At 46.4% G+C, this 19,547-nt stretch overlaps 2 protein-coding genes across 8 annotated transcripts in view; one reads left to right on the top strand and one right to left on the bottom strand.

Moving 5' to 3' along the window:
- Positions 1-14,406, top strand: part of PRDM11 (PR/SET domain 11) — a 53,811-nt gene extending 39,405 nt beyond the window's left edge. For all 6 annotated transcript variants that reach the window (XM_074543169.1, XM_074543168.1, XM_074543170.1 and 3 more), the window contains one exon: positions 404-14,406. In XM_074543169.1, coding sequence (XP_074399270.1) covers positions 404-2,568 — 2,165 coding nt within the window. In that variant the 3' untranslated portion in view covers positions 2,569-14,406. The remainder of the gene's footprint in view (positions 1-403) is intronic.
- The window catches only part of SYT13 (synaptotagmin 13), a 20,626-nt gene continuing 14,672 nt past the window's right edge, over positions 13,594-19,547 (bottom strand). For both annotated transcript variants that reach the window (XM_005480120.4, XM_005480121.4), the window contains exon 6: positions 13,594-19,436. In XM_005480120.4, the coding sequence (XP_005480177.1) occupies positions 19,132-19,436 (305 nt within the window). In that variant the 3' untranslated portion in view covers positions 13,594-19,131. The remainder of the gene's footprint in view (positions 19,437-19,547) is intronic.

Below are 19,547 nucleotides of genomic sequence, written 5' to 3'. Positions count from 1 at the left end.
GTCCCTTGTTGGAAATCACTCTTTGTTTCCTCCACTGCCTTAACACAACCACGTGTGCCTTTTTGAAGATGCATTTAATTTCCTCCAGGAATATGCTGTCAAGCAGCCAGGAGCCTTCAGTAAAAGGAATATTTGGGTCACACAGTGTATTGTTCAAGTGGCCAGGATCTAGTGTCCTTTTTTGCTGTTCATTGTGGCATGTTGGAGACAAAGTTCTTATGCAGAGATATTGATTTCTTTTCCTGTCAAAGTCATTATTAAAATTCTATCTGTAATGTATTGTGGGAAGGAGAAGAGACGTTGTGGCCAGCGCTTTGGGCAGTGCTCTTACTGTCACCAATAGGATGCTTCTCTAGCTCAGCAACTTTGTAAATACCATATTTTTTTTCCTTTTTTGTTACAGCTTCAGAAAGTATCATCTCAGTTCCCACCATCATGGAGGATGATGACCAAGAGGTGGATTCTGCTGATGAATCAGTTTCCAATGATATGATTGCTGCTACAGATGAGCCTTCTAAGATGTCTTCTGCAACAGGACGGAGGATACGGCGGTTCAAGCAAGAGTGGCTTAAAAAGTTTTGGTTTCTGCGGTACTCCCCGACACTGAACGAGATGTGGTGCCATGTCTGTAGGCAGTACACAGTGCAATCTTCTCGGACTTCAGCCTTCATCATTGGCTCTAAGCAGTTCAAGATACACACGATAAAGCTTCACAGCCAGAGCAACCTCCACAAGAAGTGCCTGCAGCTTTACAAGCTCAGGATGCACCCAGAGAAGACAGAAGAGATGTGCCGAAATATGACCCTGCTCTTCAACACAGCCTACCACCTGGCCCTGGAGGGCAGGCCCTACTACGACTTTCGGCCTCTGGCAGAACTACTGAGAAAGTGCGAACTCAAGGTGGTGGATCAGTACATGAATGAGGGAGACTGCCAGATCTTAATTCACCATATCGCCCGCGCTCTCCGAGAGGACCTGGTTGAGCGCATCCGGCAGTCTCCCTTCCTCAGCATCATTCTGGATGGGCAGAGTGACGACTTGCTTGCAGATACAGTTGCAGTCTATGTGCAGTACACCAGCAGCGATGGGCCTCCAGCAACTGAATTCCTGTCTCTTCAGGAGCTCGGCTTTTCTACAACAGACAGTTACCTTCAAGCATTAGATCGTGCTTTTTCCAGCCTGGGAATACGATTGCAGGATGAGAAGCCAACTATCGGCTTGGGAGTTGATGGTGCTAACATTACCGCCAGCCTGAGAGCCAACTTGTTCATGACAATCAGAAAGACCTTGCCCTGGCTTCTCTGTCTTCCCTTTATGGTGCATAGGCCCCACTTGGAAATTTTGGATGCCATTAGTGGGAAGGAACTACCATGTCTGGAGGAGCTAGAAAACAATTTGAAGCAACTGCTCAGTTTCTATCGTTATTCTCCCCGACTCATGTGCGAGTTAAGGGTCACTGCTGCCACTCTGTGTGAGGAGACTGAGTTCCTGGGGGACATTCGAGCAGTGAAGTGGATCATTGGGGAGCAGAACGTGCTCAACGCTCTCATCAAGGATTACCTTGAGGTTGTGGCCCATCTCAAAGATGTCAGTGGCCAAACCCAAAGGGCAGATGCTTCTGCCATTGCCTTGGCCCTCCTGCAGTTCCTGATGGACTACCAGTCGATTAAACTCATCTACTTCCTGCTGGATGTGATCGCTGTGCTTTCACGCCTTGCCTACGTCTTCCAAGGGGAGTACCTTCTTGTGTCACAGGTGGATGATAAAATAGAGGAGGCCATCCAGGAGATCAGCCGGCTAGCCGACTCCCCTGGGGAGTACTTGCAGGAGTTTGAGGAAAACTTCCGTGAAAGCTTTAATGGCATTGCTGTGAAAAATCTACGGGTGGCTGAAGCCAAATTCCAGTCGATCAGAGAAAAGATCTGCCAGAAGACCCAGGTGATCCTAGCCCAAAGGTTTGATTCCCGCAGCCGGACATTTGTGAAGGCCTGTCAGGTATTTGACCTTGCAGCTTGGCCCAGAAGCACTGATGAGCTCATGAGCTATGGGAAGGAGGATATGGTACAAATATTTGAACACCTGGAGACAGTCCCATCATTTTCCAGAGAAGTTTGCCGAGAAGGGATGGACACTCGAGGGAGTCTGCTGATGGAGTGGCGGGAACTCAAGGTGGATTATTATACCAAAAATGGTTTTAAAGATTTGCTCAGTCACATTTGTAAATACAAACAGAGATTTCCCCTCCTAAATAAAATAGTTCAGATCCTCAAAGTCCTTCCCACCTCTTCGGCCTGCTGTGAGAAGGGGCGCACCGCCCTGCAGAGAGTGCGCAAGAACAACCGCTCCCGGCTGACGCTGGAGCAGCTCAGTGACCTGTTGACGATTGCTGTTAACGGGCCGCCCATTGCCAACTTCGATTGCAAAAGGGCTCTCGATAGCTGGTTCGAGGAGAAGTCAGGCAACAGTTACGCGCTCTCGGCTGAGATGCTGAGCAGGATGTCATCTCTTGACCAGAAGCCGATGTTGCAGAGCATGGACCACGGCTCTGAGTTTTACCCTGATATTTAGGAAGGAATGCCTCAGATCAGATAATTTTTTTAAATCTATACTCTAAACTTTGATATATTATATAAAATATATATATTATCTATATTAAGGAAAAACCCACACTGAAAATTTAAGACGATGTGCGTCTGATAGAAGCTAAGCAGAATTTTAAAGATTGAGACAATGTTTAGACATTTACTGGTGTCTCCAACCATGGCAGCTGCAATGTAGGTGGCAACATTTCATTCTTTAGAAGCATGTGCTGGGGCCATACTCTACATGTTCAAACCTAACAACCTATAAGCTAGACAACGGGTCTTTGTCAGCCTCATCCTCCCAGCAGTTTCCTTTGTATGTGTGTTGCCAGTTTGCTGGGTTGTTTTTTGTTTTGTTTTGTTTCGTTTTGGGGTTGTTTGTTTGTTTGTTTGTTTGTTTTCCCCTCGGTTTCAATCTCTGCCTCTCTTTCCATTGTTCAGCCCAGTTATTGAGCCATTTGAGCCTTTTGTTGGCAACCATCAGATTTCTAATTTCTGACAGAGCAACCCGTGTGTTTTGTTGCCCCCAGTTCTCTTCAGCTGAGTGGAAGCTTTTTTCACTCAAAAAATTACCGACAGGAGAGGAGGGCTGAGGGCATTATTTTGGGTTTTCATTCTGATTTAGAAACAAATGCCTCCACTAAACTGTGATGCCCCTTTCTCAGTTCTCCCTACCTTTGGGCTGTAGAGTAATACTTGGCTTTCAGCTCCTTTTATGATAACCGTAGTACCAGTCTATCATACATATGTTATAACATGATGTCATGTGCAGACTATAAAATAGCAAAATAGAGAAGGCAGGGGGAAATTTTTGCATTTATATTTTTATATTGTATGAGATAAATATATATATATATATACAACTATTCATTCAAAACCAGGGCTGCTGTGAAAGCTAGACAGCCAATGAGTCGAGAGCCATCTCTGGGCGGAGATTCAAAGGCTGAAAAATTATATTCTAATTTACATTATTTATACCATGTCTCTATAATCCTAGATTGTTGTGGGGTTTTTGTTTTGTTTTGTTTTGTTTTGTTTGGAATGACTGAAAGAAAAACCTGCTGCAGTTTGGTGGCAGTAGCTATCAATGCAAGATTATCTTGGATTATAATCATGTGTGATGTCCTACAAAGGTTCACTTACTCTCTTGTGACCAAGGTAACATGTTCCACAGCACAGCAGACTGATGACAGCAGGAGGAAGGAATGCTCTGCTTCTTCCTGCAAAATATTTCTTCCTTTCTTGAAGGAATGCAGAGTCCAGCTGAAATGTGAATTGGGGGACTTGCACCTACCATCACAAAGAGATTGTTCTGTGGGCTTGGGGCTCTTCTTTGTTTTATTTTTTTGAAGTAAACAAGCTCCATCCACATATATCACTTCAGGTTAGAAAAGAGAAAAAAAACCACAAAAACACAAAAAAACCCCAACCTACCAAAAAAAACCCACACAAACAAAAAAGGTGCAAAAACTCCACAGATGCTAGTGCCTTGCCCTGCTGATGTGGCATGGACAGCACCAACCTGACCAGACCATTGTGGGAGTGAGACGTGTTGTCCAAAAGGTGTCCAAGCCAACATGTTCTCATTTCCCAGAGGGATGAGCTTTGTGCCAAGCTGTGTTGTTTGGAAACATGATGGTGGTATCAGCAACACTGAACCTTTCCTTTCTCCTGTTACCCCCCTGCCCTTGGTCTTGGTGCTAAGATATCTCTAGAACCGTTGCTGCTAGTTAATAGCTTTTCATTTATATAAATATATATATATATATATAATATTATTTTATTTTTTAAACTTTTTTGTTTGTTTTCAATGGAGATGTAGCATGTTTGGAACTGATCTTTCTCTGAGTCACTTTCACTGCCAGGGTTCACGCACTGTCTTCCCCAGGAAAACACACACTTCTACCTAGGTCTCACTCACCTCCTGCTAACCCCTTTGCCTTCAGCAGAACTTCACAGCCAGCACTGGCAGAGGTGTGCAGCCAAGCCACTATGGACTGGTTCAACTTTCAGACCACACAGGAACAGCCAGGCTAGTGTTGGTCAGGGTTTTGGAAGTGTTTGCCTCTGTCCCTGTCGGACTGTGGGGGGACTGAGCCCACCCAAAACATGAGTGGTAGCCTGTCCTTGTGTCCTGACACTGGCCCTTCACTGTAAAACAGGGCCTTTCAGTCAGATGGTCCAAGTGGAGCAGAGTGGACCCTGTGAATGTAGCAGTGAGGGCTGGTCAGCACCCTCTGTAGCACTTACCCCTTGCCTTACCTCTGACAGCACGTGCAGCCTGAGGCTGGCTCGGGCAGGAGAGGGCAGCTGCACCAGAGCCACCCAGCTGCTGCCAAACTGCCGCCAGGGGTGCAGGCACTGGGTGCTCTTCCTTGTGGTCCTCATGGAAATGGCACAAGCTAGGTCAGGGCATCGCACAGTTGCAACACAGGGGCATTGGTATGACACACCTAGGAAGCATGAAAAATGGCTTTGTTTTCATGTTTTCCTGTATTTTCTTATAAATTTTATGATCAAGTTGATCCATTCATCCAGAGCAGTGAAAATTAAACTGGAAACCCCCTGCTAGCTGTACAGCCTTGGGTGGTTGTTTGCCTGACCATGAAGTAGGGATCTCTCCACACAAGGGGCTCGTAGCTCTCCGGGCATGGTTTGAATTGGCTCTGCTCAGGGTGCTGCCACAAAGCTCTGGAGCTGCTGCCTACTAAGGAGGTGGCAGGCTTCCTTCCTTTTTAAACTTGAGATGTAAAAACTGCTGCTCCTTTAGTTTCTGACTGGAGATGGGCAAGGTGAACATAAGTCACAGAATCCATAGAACTCCATAGCTCTTTGTGGGTAGAGAGGAAAAATCACCTGCCTTTCTGTTTGCAGCAGCAAAAGCTCCTTGGCATAGAGGCCCATCAAAGTGCCTGGCCCACATGGAGGGAAGGAACATTTGGGGACAGTCTCCAATCTCCAGACACCTTTGAAGAGAGGAATGCTCCCCCAGCACTTGTGTTGAGCAGCCCAAGAGGACTGTTTACAACCCTCGATCCAAGCCTCCTAACTTTTGCTACTGGGGAGGAAATGGCAAAGTGAAAGTTGCCAGTGGCCTGTTCAGAAATTATTCTTCCAATTTGTCACTCCTTCCCTTTGGTTCACTTGCAAATCCTGCTTTCATCAGTGACACCTTTCACTGGCAGCTTTTATTTTTTTATTTCTAATGGTGCAGTGAAATGTGTAGCATGTGGTGATATTCTCTGGCATCCAGCAGACACAGGCAGAGCACTTGTTCCTTTAGCAAATAACTGCTTGCAAACAGTGATTTCCTGCCACTGGATGTTGTGATTACCCGCGATAGGAAAGGTCAGAGACCCTTTACCTTGGTAATGAGGATAGACAAGAGCTTGGTAGAGCAGTTGGCCCAACCCAGCCCAGCCCAGCCAGGCCAGGCCTGCCCAGCCCAGCCCAGCTCAGCCCAGCCCAGCCCATCCCATCCCAGCTCCTCCAACACAATTCCCTGTTACCCACACATCAGAAAATAAACCTGGCCTTTGTCCTAGGGTAATGCAGGTGCTTTGCAAGCTTTTTCTCCAGGTTAACCTGCCTATCTCAGATCTGTAGCTCTTACTTTCATGGATAGTCTGTGGATGGAAACATGACTACCAGCATAGACAAGATAGGGAGGAGGGAGGAATATCAATGCAGAGCACTCCTGGCTTCCTAGGGCTCCCAAGCCTTTCCCAGGTGCAACTCTGTACCTGTATTTCTGGGCCCAGCCTGGTGGCAGTGAGGCCAGGAGGCAGCAGCAGGCATGGGGAGGGTTTACCAGGGTGCTGAGGGAGGCCTCCGTGGCTCCAAGTTTGCCATGCCTCGAGTTTAATCAATGCCTTTCCTGCTGTGCTGAGAGAGCAAGAGGAGCTGTTTTGGATGTGTTGCTCACAGTGTCTTGAACTGGTTAGGCTGCAAAGACAGAGGATTCAGTTTTTCTTGAATGAGCTCTTTTTTGTCTCCTTTCCCTGCATCTTAGCTATGGCATCTGACTGTGAATAATGCACACTTCTCCAAACCCTCGGGTATGTATTTCTAGCCCGTGGGATTTTTGGTTGCCAATTTCCCTTCCCCACTTCTTGCTCAGGCTCCTTGCCTCTTTTACCCTGCTGTGAAGCAGAAATCTGTGAAGCACATTTAGACGTGTCCTTCTGCAGGGCTCACCTTGTGTCCACAGGGATCCAGGCCCTCCAGCCACGAGACCGACCTCAGCAGGGATAATCCTCACAGGAAACCAAAGCTCTTCCCATGCCAGCAAAAGCACACGGAAGTTACAGGGGCTGTGAGGGGCACAGTGGGCAGGGTCCTCGTGTGGTGTTTGCCTTGGGTCTTGAGCCAACTGCACCCATGTCCCCTGTACTGGTGATGCTCTTGCTGGTATGATTGTTCAGACATGATTCAGGCTCAGTCCATCTCTTACTCACAGCACAAACTCAACCAGATGGCCTGCAGGGTCTTTGGAGTTCCCCTCCTTTCTTATGTCATGAGGATTGCTGTTTGTTTGACCATTGCCTAGACAGCTGGCTTGCAAATAAGCAGCAACAGCCTCTGCTTTTGCAGATTCCCCTTTCACCCCTGTTAAAAGAGGTCTTAAAAGCAGAGAAATGGTACGTTAATCCCCCAGCCATTGTATCCAATGCAGTAATGCCTATGCAATTCCTGTCTCCCTTGGAGACACGTATGATGTGTGTGCATGTAAGCTAGCGTATGTATACAGTACATATGCATATGGTCTATATATTGTATATACGCACATCCCAGTACATATACACACAGTACAAAAGATTAAAATCACATGCTTATATATCTATAAATGAAATCCTATATATTTATATATTTCTATGTTTTCAATAGATATAAAAATATAATATAGAGATAGACTCAACCACCCTTGTGTAAGGCTGGCCCTGTGTTCTAGCACAAGGCACGTAACACTGAAGACTTTGGACTATGGGATGGTTTTAGCCATACACTGAGGCCTACATTTACATGTATAGCACTCTATCGAGAGGGGCTTGGCTGTGTTTAGGCCAAGGGGTTTCCTTGCTGGCATGTTAACCAAGTGATAAATAAGGTTTGTTTAATAATGGAATGTCTTGGTAGGGGAAAATGCTTGAGTGTCCTCCCAAGAAAGCCTCTTGCTGGGAGCCTGTGTGTTCACACTTAGACACATATCCACCCTCACATGCACTTTTGTCTCTCTGCATGGACACGGTTGGCAACTGCGGGCACTGGTGCTGAGGAAACGTGGCTTTTTGCAGTTCCTCCTGGCATTCTTCAGCAGTTGCCAGCACTCTGCCAGGGAGACCCTGCACTGGCCAGCACTCATGTGGCCCCAGCGAGAGTGTGGGTGCACTTGCAGGCGACGGTCAGCAACACAGCCGTGGCACTGGGATAAAGGCAGCAGGAGAGCCAAGGTGGTTTTGAGCAGAGGAAAGGTTACGGCCACACAGGTGGTGCTGGCAGGGATAGTGTATGGAGCTGGAACAGTGCAAACGAGAAGGAATCGTGAAGTCGGAGCAATAGGGATAAGAGTGCCTGATCCCAGTTGGGAAGGCACACCCAGCTCTGTTGGGTCAGGCTGGCTGCTGTTCTGCTGCTGGAGCCACTCTGCTCCCTCAGGTCTCCCAGCCGCTCCTCAGCCTGTGAGCAGCCTGCCTGGCCAGGGGCCCAGGGAGGCTTTCTGGAGGAAGGGGAATGATGTGATTGTATGGAAGACATGGTCAGTGTCACACGTGTGCCTTTTGGCCCCAGGACACAGCGTTTGGACCTTGCCAGGCTGAAGCACCAAAGGGTGCAGCCCTCTTACCCTGCCCCTGCAAAGAGACACCTGCTTTCCCATGACCAGCATTTCTGTGCTGGGGTGGGGGTGGATCAGCCCTCCCTGAGTATCTGCTGATGCCTATGGGATGGGCAGCTCTCTCATCCCTCCAATCCCTCCCTTCACTCAGCCACACGTAGGACTCTGGCCCTGCTGCATCCTGAAGCCTTTGGCTGACACCTGAGAGGATCTGAGAGGTGCCTCTGGCCGGTCCAACAGCAGGTGGTCAGTCAGCGAGCTGCTTCCCCACAAGGGTTGGAGGGAAAGCATGGAGTTTGCCTTTGCAGCTCCACACCAGGCCTGGCAGCCACTGCACTCCTTGCCGTTTGTTTTATTTGTTGACTTTGGTTGGGAGGAGGGTGAGTTGTAATTCCGACATCCGAATGGATCATTACACTGGTTTTGCATGAGCAGATGCTGTGCAAGCTGTCCCCAGGCCCTGTCACACACCTCAGTGCCCTCTCCCAGGCCTCTCTCCTCCACACAACTGGTAATCCACCTCAGCCGCCCCTGCGCGGCGGCGGCTCCCTGCTCTGCCGCAGCCCCTCAGCGGCGGGGAGCTCTCAGCACCTGTTCCTCACAAACCTCAGAGACAGTTTTCTCGCTCCAGCCCCCTCCTTCCGAAGCCACTGACACCCGCGCCAGCCCAGCCCGCGGCCTCGCCTCCCAGCCGCCCTGCTGGTGGTGCTGCCGCCCGGCGAGGGGCTCCCATGCACTGCACCTCATGTCGAATAAGCTCGCTGGGCTACGCGGGGAACCACGTCTCATATGCTGTAATGTCCCAAATGCTACGGGAGGGCTACGGAGTTTTCTGCCAGTCATGGCATCCTCATAGACTCACCCGACAGTTAGCAAAAATGCATTTCTACTTCCAGAAAATGAGGTTTTGTCTCAAACCTCTCCGTATCCACATCCAAGCACAGCCCTGCTGAACTGTTTCAAGCGATCTCTCACCCACCCACTCACCCACCACACACACATATGAAATGAGAGAAAAATATCTAGACGTCTATTACTATATATGTATTAATATGTTAATATCACTCTTTTGGAGATATTAAAATGTTATTACTTTACAGACTATGCTTTATAGTACCTGTGTGAAAGGACCTAGGACACTGGATACGAATAGAGCTATGTTGATATATCATGGTATGTACACAAGAACTTTCCTTTTGTCATATTATCCTTGTAATGTAAAATGATTGTTAATAAAAAAAAAAAAAGGCATTTAAATTTATCAAGTTGGGTTGCCAGTTCTTTGAATTGTTCTTGGAGGTTAATGTCATTTTGCCAGATGAAGGGCATCTAAGCTGATGCACTCCTGTTTCCCTCAGCCCAGGGCTATAAAGAGCAGATACAGTGCTGATTAATCCAGAAGGGTTAGTTGCCGCCCCCTGAGGTGCTGCTGGTAGTTCTCTCTCCTGAGTGACAGGCTCCTGACATGGTGAGCGCCACTGCGGCCCTTTGAAGTCCTCACCTTGGTGAGCAGGTCCAGCATGTCCTGTGATGGAGCTGCCTTGTTTCCCCGTGGGCTGGGTTATCCCAGTGCTGTGCCAGGGCTGCAGCAGGCAGACCAGGAGTGGCATCTCCCAGCAGCTCAGGGCTGCTCTGGGTCAGCACTGCAGCTACATCAGCACATGCTCTTTTTGGGTAGGGATGCAGAGTGGGTGCCCTTGAGGCTTCTCAGACCCTTTCTAGTCAGCTACAGTGGTATTTCCTTTAGCTTTGCTGTGGTGGGCTGGGCTTGTCAAGGGGATTGACAAAGCTGTATGTATGTGCCTGGTTTGGATTGAAGGATGGGGAGACTTTTCTTGAGCTCTAAATGCTCTAAATCCAGGGGAAGCTAGGCTTTTTCTATCCTTAAAAGAGAGGGCTGACTTTTAATTTTTTTGACACTGGGCTTTTAAAAGTGCAACTTTTAAAACAGTTCAATGTATTAAGAGTATTTTTGTACATGGAAGATCCTATATCTGCTAAACCATTGTGGGCAAGAGAGCCAATATCTGAAATGAGTACCTGGGTCCATGGGTTCGTCCTGGGCTGTGGATTGTGTTTGCTGTCCAAACAGCTGAAAACATTGCTTCCATGGGCTGAGTCTGGCTGCTGTTCAGCAAAGGATACACCTTGCAGCAAAGGAACCACAGGGACTATGGTTCAGATTTGCATGGCAGTACAAGCAGGGACAACCTTGCAAAGGTTTAGTCCATCCCTGGGTGACTAGAGAGAAACATAGGCAGAAAACAAAGCCATTCCAGCACAAACAGTTGCTGGCTCAGCTGTAAATGCGTCCATGTGGCAGTGGAGGGAAGCAGGAAACAAGGAGCAAGCTGTGCAGCTGAGGGTATAGATCCTGGGTGTGGCACTGCATACTGTGAGTGTTGATACTGATAGTATTGCTGAGCTTCAGTGTGTAGGGATGGAACCATCAACAGGACTGGCTCTTTAATCCTGTCTGAAGGAATTCTGGTTTTCCAATTAGCACAGGGGAAGCGTGCATGTAGACCCATCAATCCCCACAAGTGAAGGGCTGTGCAGAAATTTTGGGTTCAGAGTGAATGCCTCCAAATTTTAATGGAGAGTAGACCCTGGGGCTGGAAGTGAGTGGCAGTTTCTCATCTGAGAAGTGAAAATAGCCCCAAATTAGTCATCCAATAGGTCTAATAGGAAAGGCTGTTTTAGTTACTTCCTCAAAGTCCACTTCATTGAGCAGACCACATGTTACACACAGTGTAATTACACACAGTTTGTAATTTTCTGGTAGCTTTCACTGTAGTGATTTGAAATTGCTTATTTTGAGCAGTAAGCAAGCCCAGCAAAATCCTGGTGGTTGCTGGGGCTTAGCTTCAGTTGGGCACCTGTCAGTCAGCAGTGAAAACCTCATCTCTGGGGCTTTTGCTTTTGCTAGTCAACTGACAGCATGAAGGCAGGACAATACTTCACTTTCAGCAGCTCAACCATGTGTAAAGAGTCAGAACTGCTTGTGAAATGCATTGCTGCATTGTAATTCATTTCCTACAGGCAATTTTGTGCTGTGGACTCTAGTTAGTCACCCTTGGCAGTGATCGGCCTCCTTGCTGGTAACTTCAAACCAACGACTAAAAAGCAAGATCCCTGCAAGCAAAGTGCACTATCTGAGCTTTTATCAGGAATGGAAGCTTGCACAAAATTCATCTGATCTAGGCCTAAAGGTGCCCTTCACTTTTAGGAGCAGTGATTCTCATGTCAATATGAGTGAAAAGGAAATTGAAAAATTCCTCAGTGATGGTTGTCATAGCATTAAAGCCTGCCACGCACTTCCCCAGCTCTGTTGGTGTCCTGGATATGCTCCATGGAGCTGACTGTTGTTAGCAGCTGGTGCTAGAAACTTCATTTAGCAAAAAAATTGGACATGTTTCTTCCTGGAAGCAAGAATTGTGGGGCCCATGATGCCAAGAGCAGGTTTGCAGCACTTCCAGGGGTCCATCTTCCCTATCTTACTCTCCTGAGGCAGAGGGAAAAGCACAGGCAGCGGAGCACATGGGTGGGTTTAAACAGGTGGCCCCCAAGATGTTTAAATCATATGGCAGATATCTGGGCAGTGCCAGGTCCAGCTCTGCAGTGGCACAGGGCACCAGAGGCTGTTTCTGGCAGAGCTGTTGCCATATGCCACACAAATGGAGCCACAGCTCATTTACAAAGGGCTCTAAAAATATCTGCTGGATAATCAAAGGCTCCCACAGCACAGCATATGTGCTAGCTAGACTTTTTGGTTCTCTGAAGTCCTCTATTTGAAGTTGTTTTGATCAAGGAGAAAAACAAGTGTGCTGTCTGCACGGCTGCCAGACACCCTGTTTCTGGGGACACTGGTGGTACCTCTGCAGACACACGGGGGGGAGGGCCTCGCAGAGGTGCCAGGTCTGGGATGGGGAGCCATGTGCAGCAGAGTGTCAGGAGTGGCAGAGCTGCACTCCAGGCCACCACTGCACTTTGTTGGTGTCCAGGAGAGCTGTCTGGAGAACTGGGTAGTGTGTTGGATTTAGGTGTGACTTGTTTTCTCAGGGACATCTTGGAGCTCTGTCCTCACTGGGTTCATTCCACATTCAGTGATCACTAAGGGTTCAGGGAAGTGGAGGAGCCGACTGCAGACCTTCAGGGCAATACTGTGATACAGATGTTGGATTAGGTGCTACTCTCTCTTGTCAGACAGAGGATTACAGGACAATCCAAGTTTAATTTTAAATACTGTAGGGAGAAAAAAAGGTTCTAATAAATCTGAAGTGACAATGAACAGCAGGGTTAAGAGAAGAATGGTTCTGTGGCAGTTATTGCTGCTGTTCAATATGCTGAGCTGGGAATTACTGAGTAACCCTGTGCAAATCCCCCAGGTGGGAAGGATGGTCCCTGGCAGATGCACCACCCGTATTCAGCTCACTGTGCAGCAAAAATACAGCTTTTGCCTTCGTCTCTACAGTAAATTCTTCAGTGCCATCTGCCTCGATGTGCAGCTGACAGGCACCCCTCTTTGCAAAGCTAGCAACAGCCTGGGGCTCTGCAGACTGGCTTTGTTTTCTCTCCTTGTGCTTTAAAGCTGACACTGATGGGTGAGAGTGCCCCCAAACTGTCAGTGAGGTAAATACTTCCTGCTCCTGCTCCAAAAATCTCTTTTCTTTTACTTTTATGTGCAGGTTTTGATCTGTGTGTCTTGTTAGGAACCAGCTAATTCTGGTGATGGTATTAGGTCAGCCAAGCATGTTTTCCTCCTAATGAATGCATGGTTTACAGAGTATCATAAACACCAACTTGAAAGTACTGAGACTGGCAAAAAACAAAATAATAATTTTAAAAAAAACCCTCTAAATTCACTTCTTAGTTTTGTTTCAGAGATGGAGCCAGTGTCTGGGAAGAAACTGGTTCCCAGATCCCATTCTCTAATCTTCTTGTAGCTCCTTTAGAGCTTTGTTTTGCTGCCACCTTGCTGAGAAGACCAATAGATTTCTTGTGCTTGCCCAGGACAGGACTCTATTGCTGACTCCTCCTCTTTTCTTCGTACACCCATCCTTTGATGACACCCTTCAGAGCATCTTCTGTAGACTCATGCCAGCACTCCGTGACCCTGACATGAGCTGCAAGCAGAGGGGACTTACTGTAAAGTAAACAATGCAGACACAGCACTGGTACAGCTTGGAATTATTTACTTGCAGTGTTTTACATTGTGGTGTAATATAAGACACAATGGCTGAGCATCATGCTCTGATTTTGTGCATTGGATTGTGAGAAGAATAATATAAAGTCTTGACAAACAATATCTGGCCTTGTACAATAAACACACTGGGACACCAAAGGAACAAGTAAGCAGAAAAGCCCCCTCATGCTGGAAGGCCACAAATCACTATTTCACTTTGCTACTTGTCTTGTACATATTGAAAACAGAAGAAATAATATTATGTGTTGAGTGTTACTATTTACTCATCATGCTTATCTTTCAACAAATTAACCAAATACATTTTAATACCTAGTTAAATTCTGAAACACATAAAAATGCTGTCAAAGCTCTGTCCTTTAATTCAATCAGACTTCAAACTGACCTTCAAAAGAGTTCAAGAAGCATGGTCCAAGCCACTTTAGCTTCCAGTTCTTAATAAATCTCATTGTAGTCAACTCACCTTAGACATTAAGAAAATTTGGGCAAACCTTGTGCTATAATTCTAGGGCCCAAATGACAACCTACTTTATTCTGGGGAAAAAAAAGAGTGGTTTTGAATACTACTGCCAGATAATACTGAAGATAGATGCTAGGAAAATACAAGGTACAACCGTTCAAGGTATTGAAAGCCCATCAGTACCTGGCAGAAAATAATTGAGCCTGAAAATTTTCCCAGTCCTGCTGAAAGGAATTTTCTATTGCTTTCTGATGTATTACCTCTTTGCAAAGCAAACATGTTTCTTATTAGCATGCAAGGATATTTGGGACAACAATTGAGGAGAAAACCCTGCACGGAAAAAATATTACCCTTACAGGGCACCAGCTGTAACCACTCCCCTTACAACTGGGGAAGGGTGCTGAGGGTAGTAATGAGTCTAAAACATCCCAGATATTTTAGTGACTATTGATGATTTGTGCTTATTAATCCTTCTACTGTAGGACAAATTGCTTAAAATCAAACTAGATCGTTTTTAGGGAGGAAGATCTAGCTCTGAGGGCAGGTTGAGGCAAAACAACAGATAACTACAGTCTATATTTTAACAAAGGAACTACACGTAGTCACAAGTCATTTCCTCTGGCCTCTTAGCCCCTCCTCTGAGCAGAGGTCACCTTTCCCAGGCAAAGCTGAGTAATATACTGGGAGCTGCATTTCTCAGGCTTTTTTACAGTAATCTGGTTATTTGTGCTTTGTCACTGGATGAGGGACTGTGAATCCCTGTCCTTAAACTCACAATTCTGACCTTTAGTGAAAAGGATCATTCATTCTAACCAGGTAGACTGCCTCCCACCATGTTTTTTTGTTTGTTTGTTTGTTTGTTTTCTCCTTCCCTATTCCCTACAGTCTCTTGGCTTCCAGCTTCATGTTAATTCTTATAACAGGCAAAATAATCAGTCCAGCCACTAACTAGCCACTGGGGACTCTTGTGGCTGCTTTTGGTCACACATATGTCTTAGGAACATTAATTGCCATAACTGGGGTTTTTTGCTTCTTCTCTTATGACACAATTTATAAGCAGCATCCTTTAACTTAATGCACAGTGGTGCTTGCTGATGCTCCTGCATTTTCAGCTTCAGGAGCTGAAAACAGAGGGTCTATCTGGCTCTGTCCTTAGTGCACTTCAGTGATACTTTGACAGCTCAAGTTGCTGAAGCTGCTTGATACAATGGCATTTCCAAATACTTCGGATTTATCTTCATGCCTTTGTCAGCTACCACAACCATTCCAGCCCTTTGTCTGCTGGGACAGTGTCGCACGTCGGCCCTTGGGGTGCTGAGGCTCAGGCACAGTTAGGTACTGCTGCTCAGGCTGTTGGGAGGGATGAGGGCAGGGCCCGGGGCAGACGCTGGAATGCGATGGGTGACACACAGCCCCTGTTAGCAGAGTTCAAAGGGCCGGGCTGGGCGCCCCTGCCCCTCGGGTACCACACGTACACAGCATTCCCCGTCCCGTTACGTGCCCGCTGTCAGCCCCGGCGAGCGGCCGCCTCCTCCCAGGGGCTCCTGGCAGCCTTTGTTCGGGCTGTGCTGATGGCCAGGAGCATTCTTTGCAGGCTAAAATGCCAGACAAGGAGAATGATCCATCCGGGGCAGATGTATGCATTTTCATTCTTTCTCTCTTTCCCATTAAATCCCACTGCAGCAAAGGAGGAAACAATGCCGTTCGTTAACACTGATGGCACCACTTGGCTCCTAAGACAGATTCGTGGTTAAGTAGTGTGTATACACAGTATTTGTCTGCTGTACAAGAGGACATTGTTTTGCACAGCTAAGTCAGATTCTGAGGAGCTATTCTTTTAAATGCCGTAGGATTGATTGATATCTATTACAGGGTGTGCCAGAATCACCAGGGCACAGGCAGATAATGCTGTTTACATTCAGTCATCAAGATGTTATAAAAGGCTCAGTGAAACAAGCAGGATGCAGAACTAGAGGAGTTGGTAGCAAGGCAAATATTTGACCCTTCAGGCTTCCCACTGCCAGCCAAATAGCATCATTGTGTGAAGTTGTCCTTCTTATCATTAGCCTTCAAAAATCACAGTGCTGCCTGGAACCTATACGTGAATTAGGCCAACATTCCAATAATTTCTGCACTTATATGATTACTCCATACCTATAGGTACATCTACAGACAAATCAGGGTCACAGTAAGCATTAAGAATTCACTATCACCTAGACCCCTGTTTACTCACAGTCCAGTTTACTCACAGTGTCCTACAGCTTTTTGTTGGTAAACAAAACCCTGTACAAGAAGAGCAAAACAAGAAACCAATTTTCTTTTCATTTGCATGCCCTCTAGCCAACAGATCAATATCAGAGATTAAAATATTGGGTGCAAGACTCATGGGCATACTTAGCTTTTCTGTCTCTCTGGTTGCTCAAAGAAGATTTTATTGCTCTCTTCAAAATGATCCTGTAATTCCTGGCTACACCACCCACAAAAGAAATAGTAGTGTAAAGACAACGGTTTTCAGTGTGCATCAACCTTGTCAGTTTCTTCACAGAATCATAGCATTGCTGAGGATATAAAGGGCCTCTGGAGATCATATTGTCCAAACTCACCCCTGCTCAAAGTGGGATAAACTAAAGCAGGTTGTTCACGCTGTATCTCATCAAATTTTCACTGTCTCCAAGCATGGGGACCCCCAGCAACCTCTTCTTGTTCCAGTATTTGATTATACTCACAGTAAAAAAGCGGGTTTATTCTTGGTATTTTTCATGTGTCCAAATGGAATTACCTACATTGCAGCTTGTGATCTTGACTCTTGTCCTGTCACTGGCCACCAGTGAAGAGTCTCTCTCCGTCTTCTTTTGTCCTCTCCCAGATCAGGTATCTGTACTCATTGATCTAAACAGTTTCAGCTCTCTCAGACTCTTGTTGTATAGAAGATGATCCAGTCTCTTAAACATCTTCATGGCCATTTGCTGCACTCTTCCCAGAATCTCTGTATCTTTTTGCCCTGGGGAGTCCAGCAACAGACACAGCATTCCAGAAGTGCCCTCAATGGTGCTCACCCTCCTTTGACCTGCTGGCATTGCTTAATGCAGCACAAGACACTGTTGTCCTTCTCTGCTGCAAGACCACACTGCTGGCTCATGTTCAACTTGGTGTCCACCAGGACACCCAGGTCCTTTTCTGGAAAGCTCCTTTGCAGATTGTCAGCCTTCACCCCTGCACTGCAAGGTTGTTCTTCTTCAGGTGCCACTTCTCCTTGTTGAATTTCAGGAGGTTCCTGTTAGCCCAACATTTCTCCAGCATTTGTCTCAGCATCCCGCTGAATGTCAGCACAACTGCCTTGAGTATCAATCACTACTCCAAGTTTTGCATGGTGTACAAACCTGCCGAGGCCATGCTCTGCACCATTGTCTAGGTCATATATGAAGGTGCTAAACTCTGTCAGTCTCCCGACTAGTCCCAGTCACCCCTAGTTACTGACTTCCAGCTGAACTTCATTTCCCAGTTCATAACCCATTGTGCCTGGGCTTCAGCCAGTTTTCAGACACTGGTTCTGTTGTTTTCTCTTTGCCAACAGGATGGCAGCCTTCCCTTGACAAGCTGCTAGACTTGTTAGACTGCACCATCAGAATGGGATGGATACTAGTTAAAGGTTAGCTTAATATTTTGATTTAAACAAGGAGCAATCTGACCCTACAAATATGAAGCTCTCTGAGATTTTCAGGGCTACAAATTATATGGTTTTGTTTCCAGATTTTTGGATGCCTTGTCCCCATGGAAGTCCCCTATAGTTGTGTCTACTACTTGAAAAAAAGTAGTAAGACAAGCAGTGTGCTTATAGGGTCATGACATTATCACTGCCAGTGTCAGACTTTCAGTCCATCTGGAAACACAAAAAAAAAGGACAGTCAGAAGTAACATTTAAGCCACATCAAATCTTGAAACTGCACACAAAAAACAAGCCCTGGAGAGTCTGTCTGGTTGGTGAATTCCTTCTGTCTGGAAGTGATGAAATACATGGCAGTTAATTAGGGTTGTCTTTGAGTAATGCTGGTATGAGGATTTGAGTGCAATAGTTAACTGTCAAACCAAAACCATCTATCAGTTGCTAAGGTACGGAATGATCCCACTTCTTTTGCCCAATTTTAGATGTTGCCTGGAATATAAATAGCATATTTGAAATTTGGGATAAACCCAGACAGAAAATATGGCAGTAAACAGAAAGATTTGGTCCAAGTTTTAGGAGGTAACATCAACAATAACTTTTTGTCCGTATTTAGGATCTTCCTGGATGACACCATAGAAAGATAAATGGTGCAGGTATTCTGATAAGGGGTCCTGAAACACTCATATTTTCAGCAGTTTTCATGAATCTTAAATACAAGGTATCAAACTCTCCAGGAAACTAAAGTATTTGACTTCTTGCTCGGCAGTGTTTGCTTCAAAGACTACACAGGATGAGGGTGTTGACTGTCTCTCCCTTTCTTCTTCCTCTGTTCTCTCCCTTCATTCTGTGTATTTTTCTAGGAATTCATTTACTGCACTTTGGCTTCACTCTCTTTTTCATACTCATTCTTTGTGCCTGCCACGACAGTCAGTTCTCTGATTTTCATTTCTCAGTCTTGTGGAGCATTATGAAAAGCAGTGATTGATAAAACAGTTGTGTGTTTGTGATTATGGAGCCAACACTCTTCAAGAGACTTGGGTGACAGCACTAGATGCCAATGAAGGGCTAACTTTGCTCTTCTTTCCTTCCCTCTGCTCCTCTATAGAAACTGCAACCTCTCAGAAGAGAAAGTGGGCAGGTAAATAAAATGAATTCAAATCATCCAGGCAGCCAACCCATTGTTTGAGACGACCACTTGATTAGGTGAGAGACTGTCCTTTAAATACATTTTCCAGACAGTTTCCTGGGATAGAATGGTCAGGAAGATCAGCAAAGAGTGGTGTAGTAAGAATGCTGTGCTGAGCAATTTCATGGTGGTGAAGGTGGAAGAGGAAATCCAGCTTATTCTCCCAGGCTCTGAGGCCTGGTGGGAATCTTGTCAGTATGAGCCTACATGTGGAGCTGGTGCCACATGGCTATCTGTTTCCTGGGGTTCCTCAGCATTTCTTCCCAGTGGCTCCTCTCTGTGCCTGTGACATGTAAGCCCAGACTGCACTTGCCAAGCACATGGCTCTGGCCAGCTCCATCCTGGCTCAGCATTTCCAGCTCCACGCTGGAGGCACGCAGGAGCTCATGAGGCACCTCAAACATGATCATCTCATTCCACACAGGGTTGATCTTGTGTTTTGCACGTTTGGTCTGCTTCTTCTTCAGCTTCAGTGACTGATGCCTCAGTGTCACCTTGACAGAAACATCTGTATAAGGAGGAGAGAGAGACATCATGTTAATGAACATGCAACAAATCGACTAGACTGGACTAGAAGAGGCTGAGTTGGAAGGGACCCATCAGGATCATGGAGTTCAAC

This window comes from Zonotrichia albicollis, chromosome 6, assembly GCF_047830755.1.
Source record: "Zonotrichia albicollis isolate bZonAlb1 chromosome 6, bZonAlb1.hap1, whole genome shotgun sequence".
NCBI classification, from domain to species: domain Eukaryota; kingdom Metazoa; phylum Chordata; class Aves; order Passeriformes; family Passerellidae; genus Zonotrichia; species Zonotrichia albicollis.
This window is presented reverse-complemented; position numbering and strand designations above follow the sequence as displayed.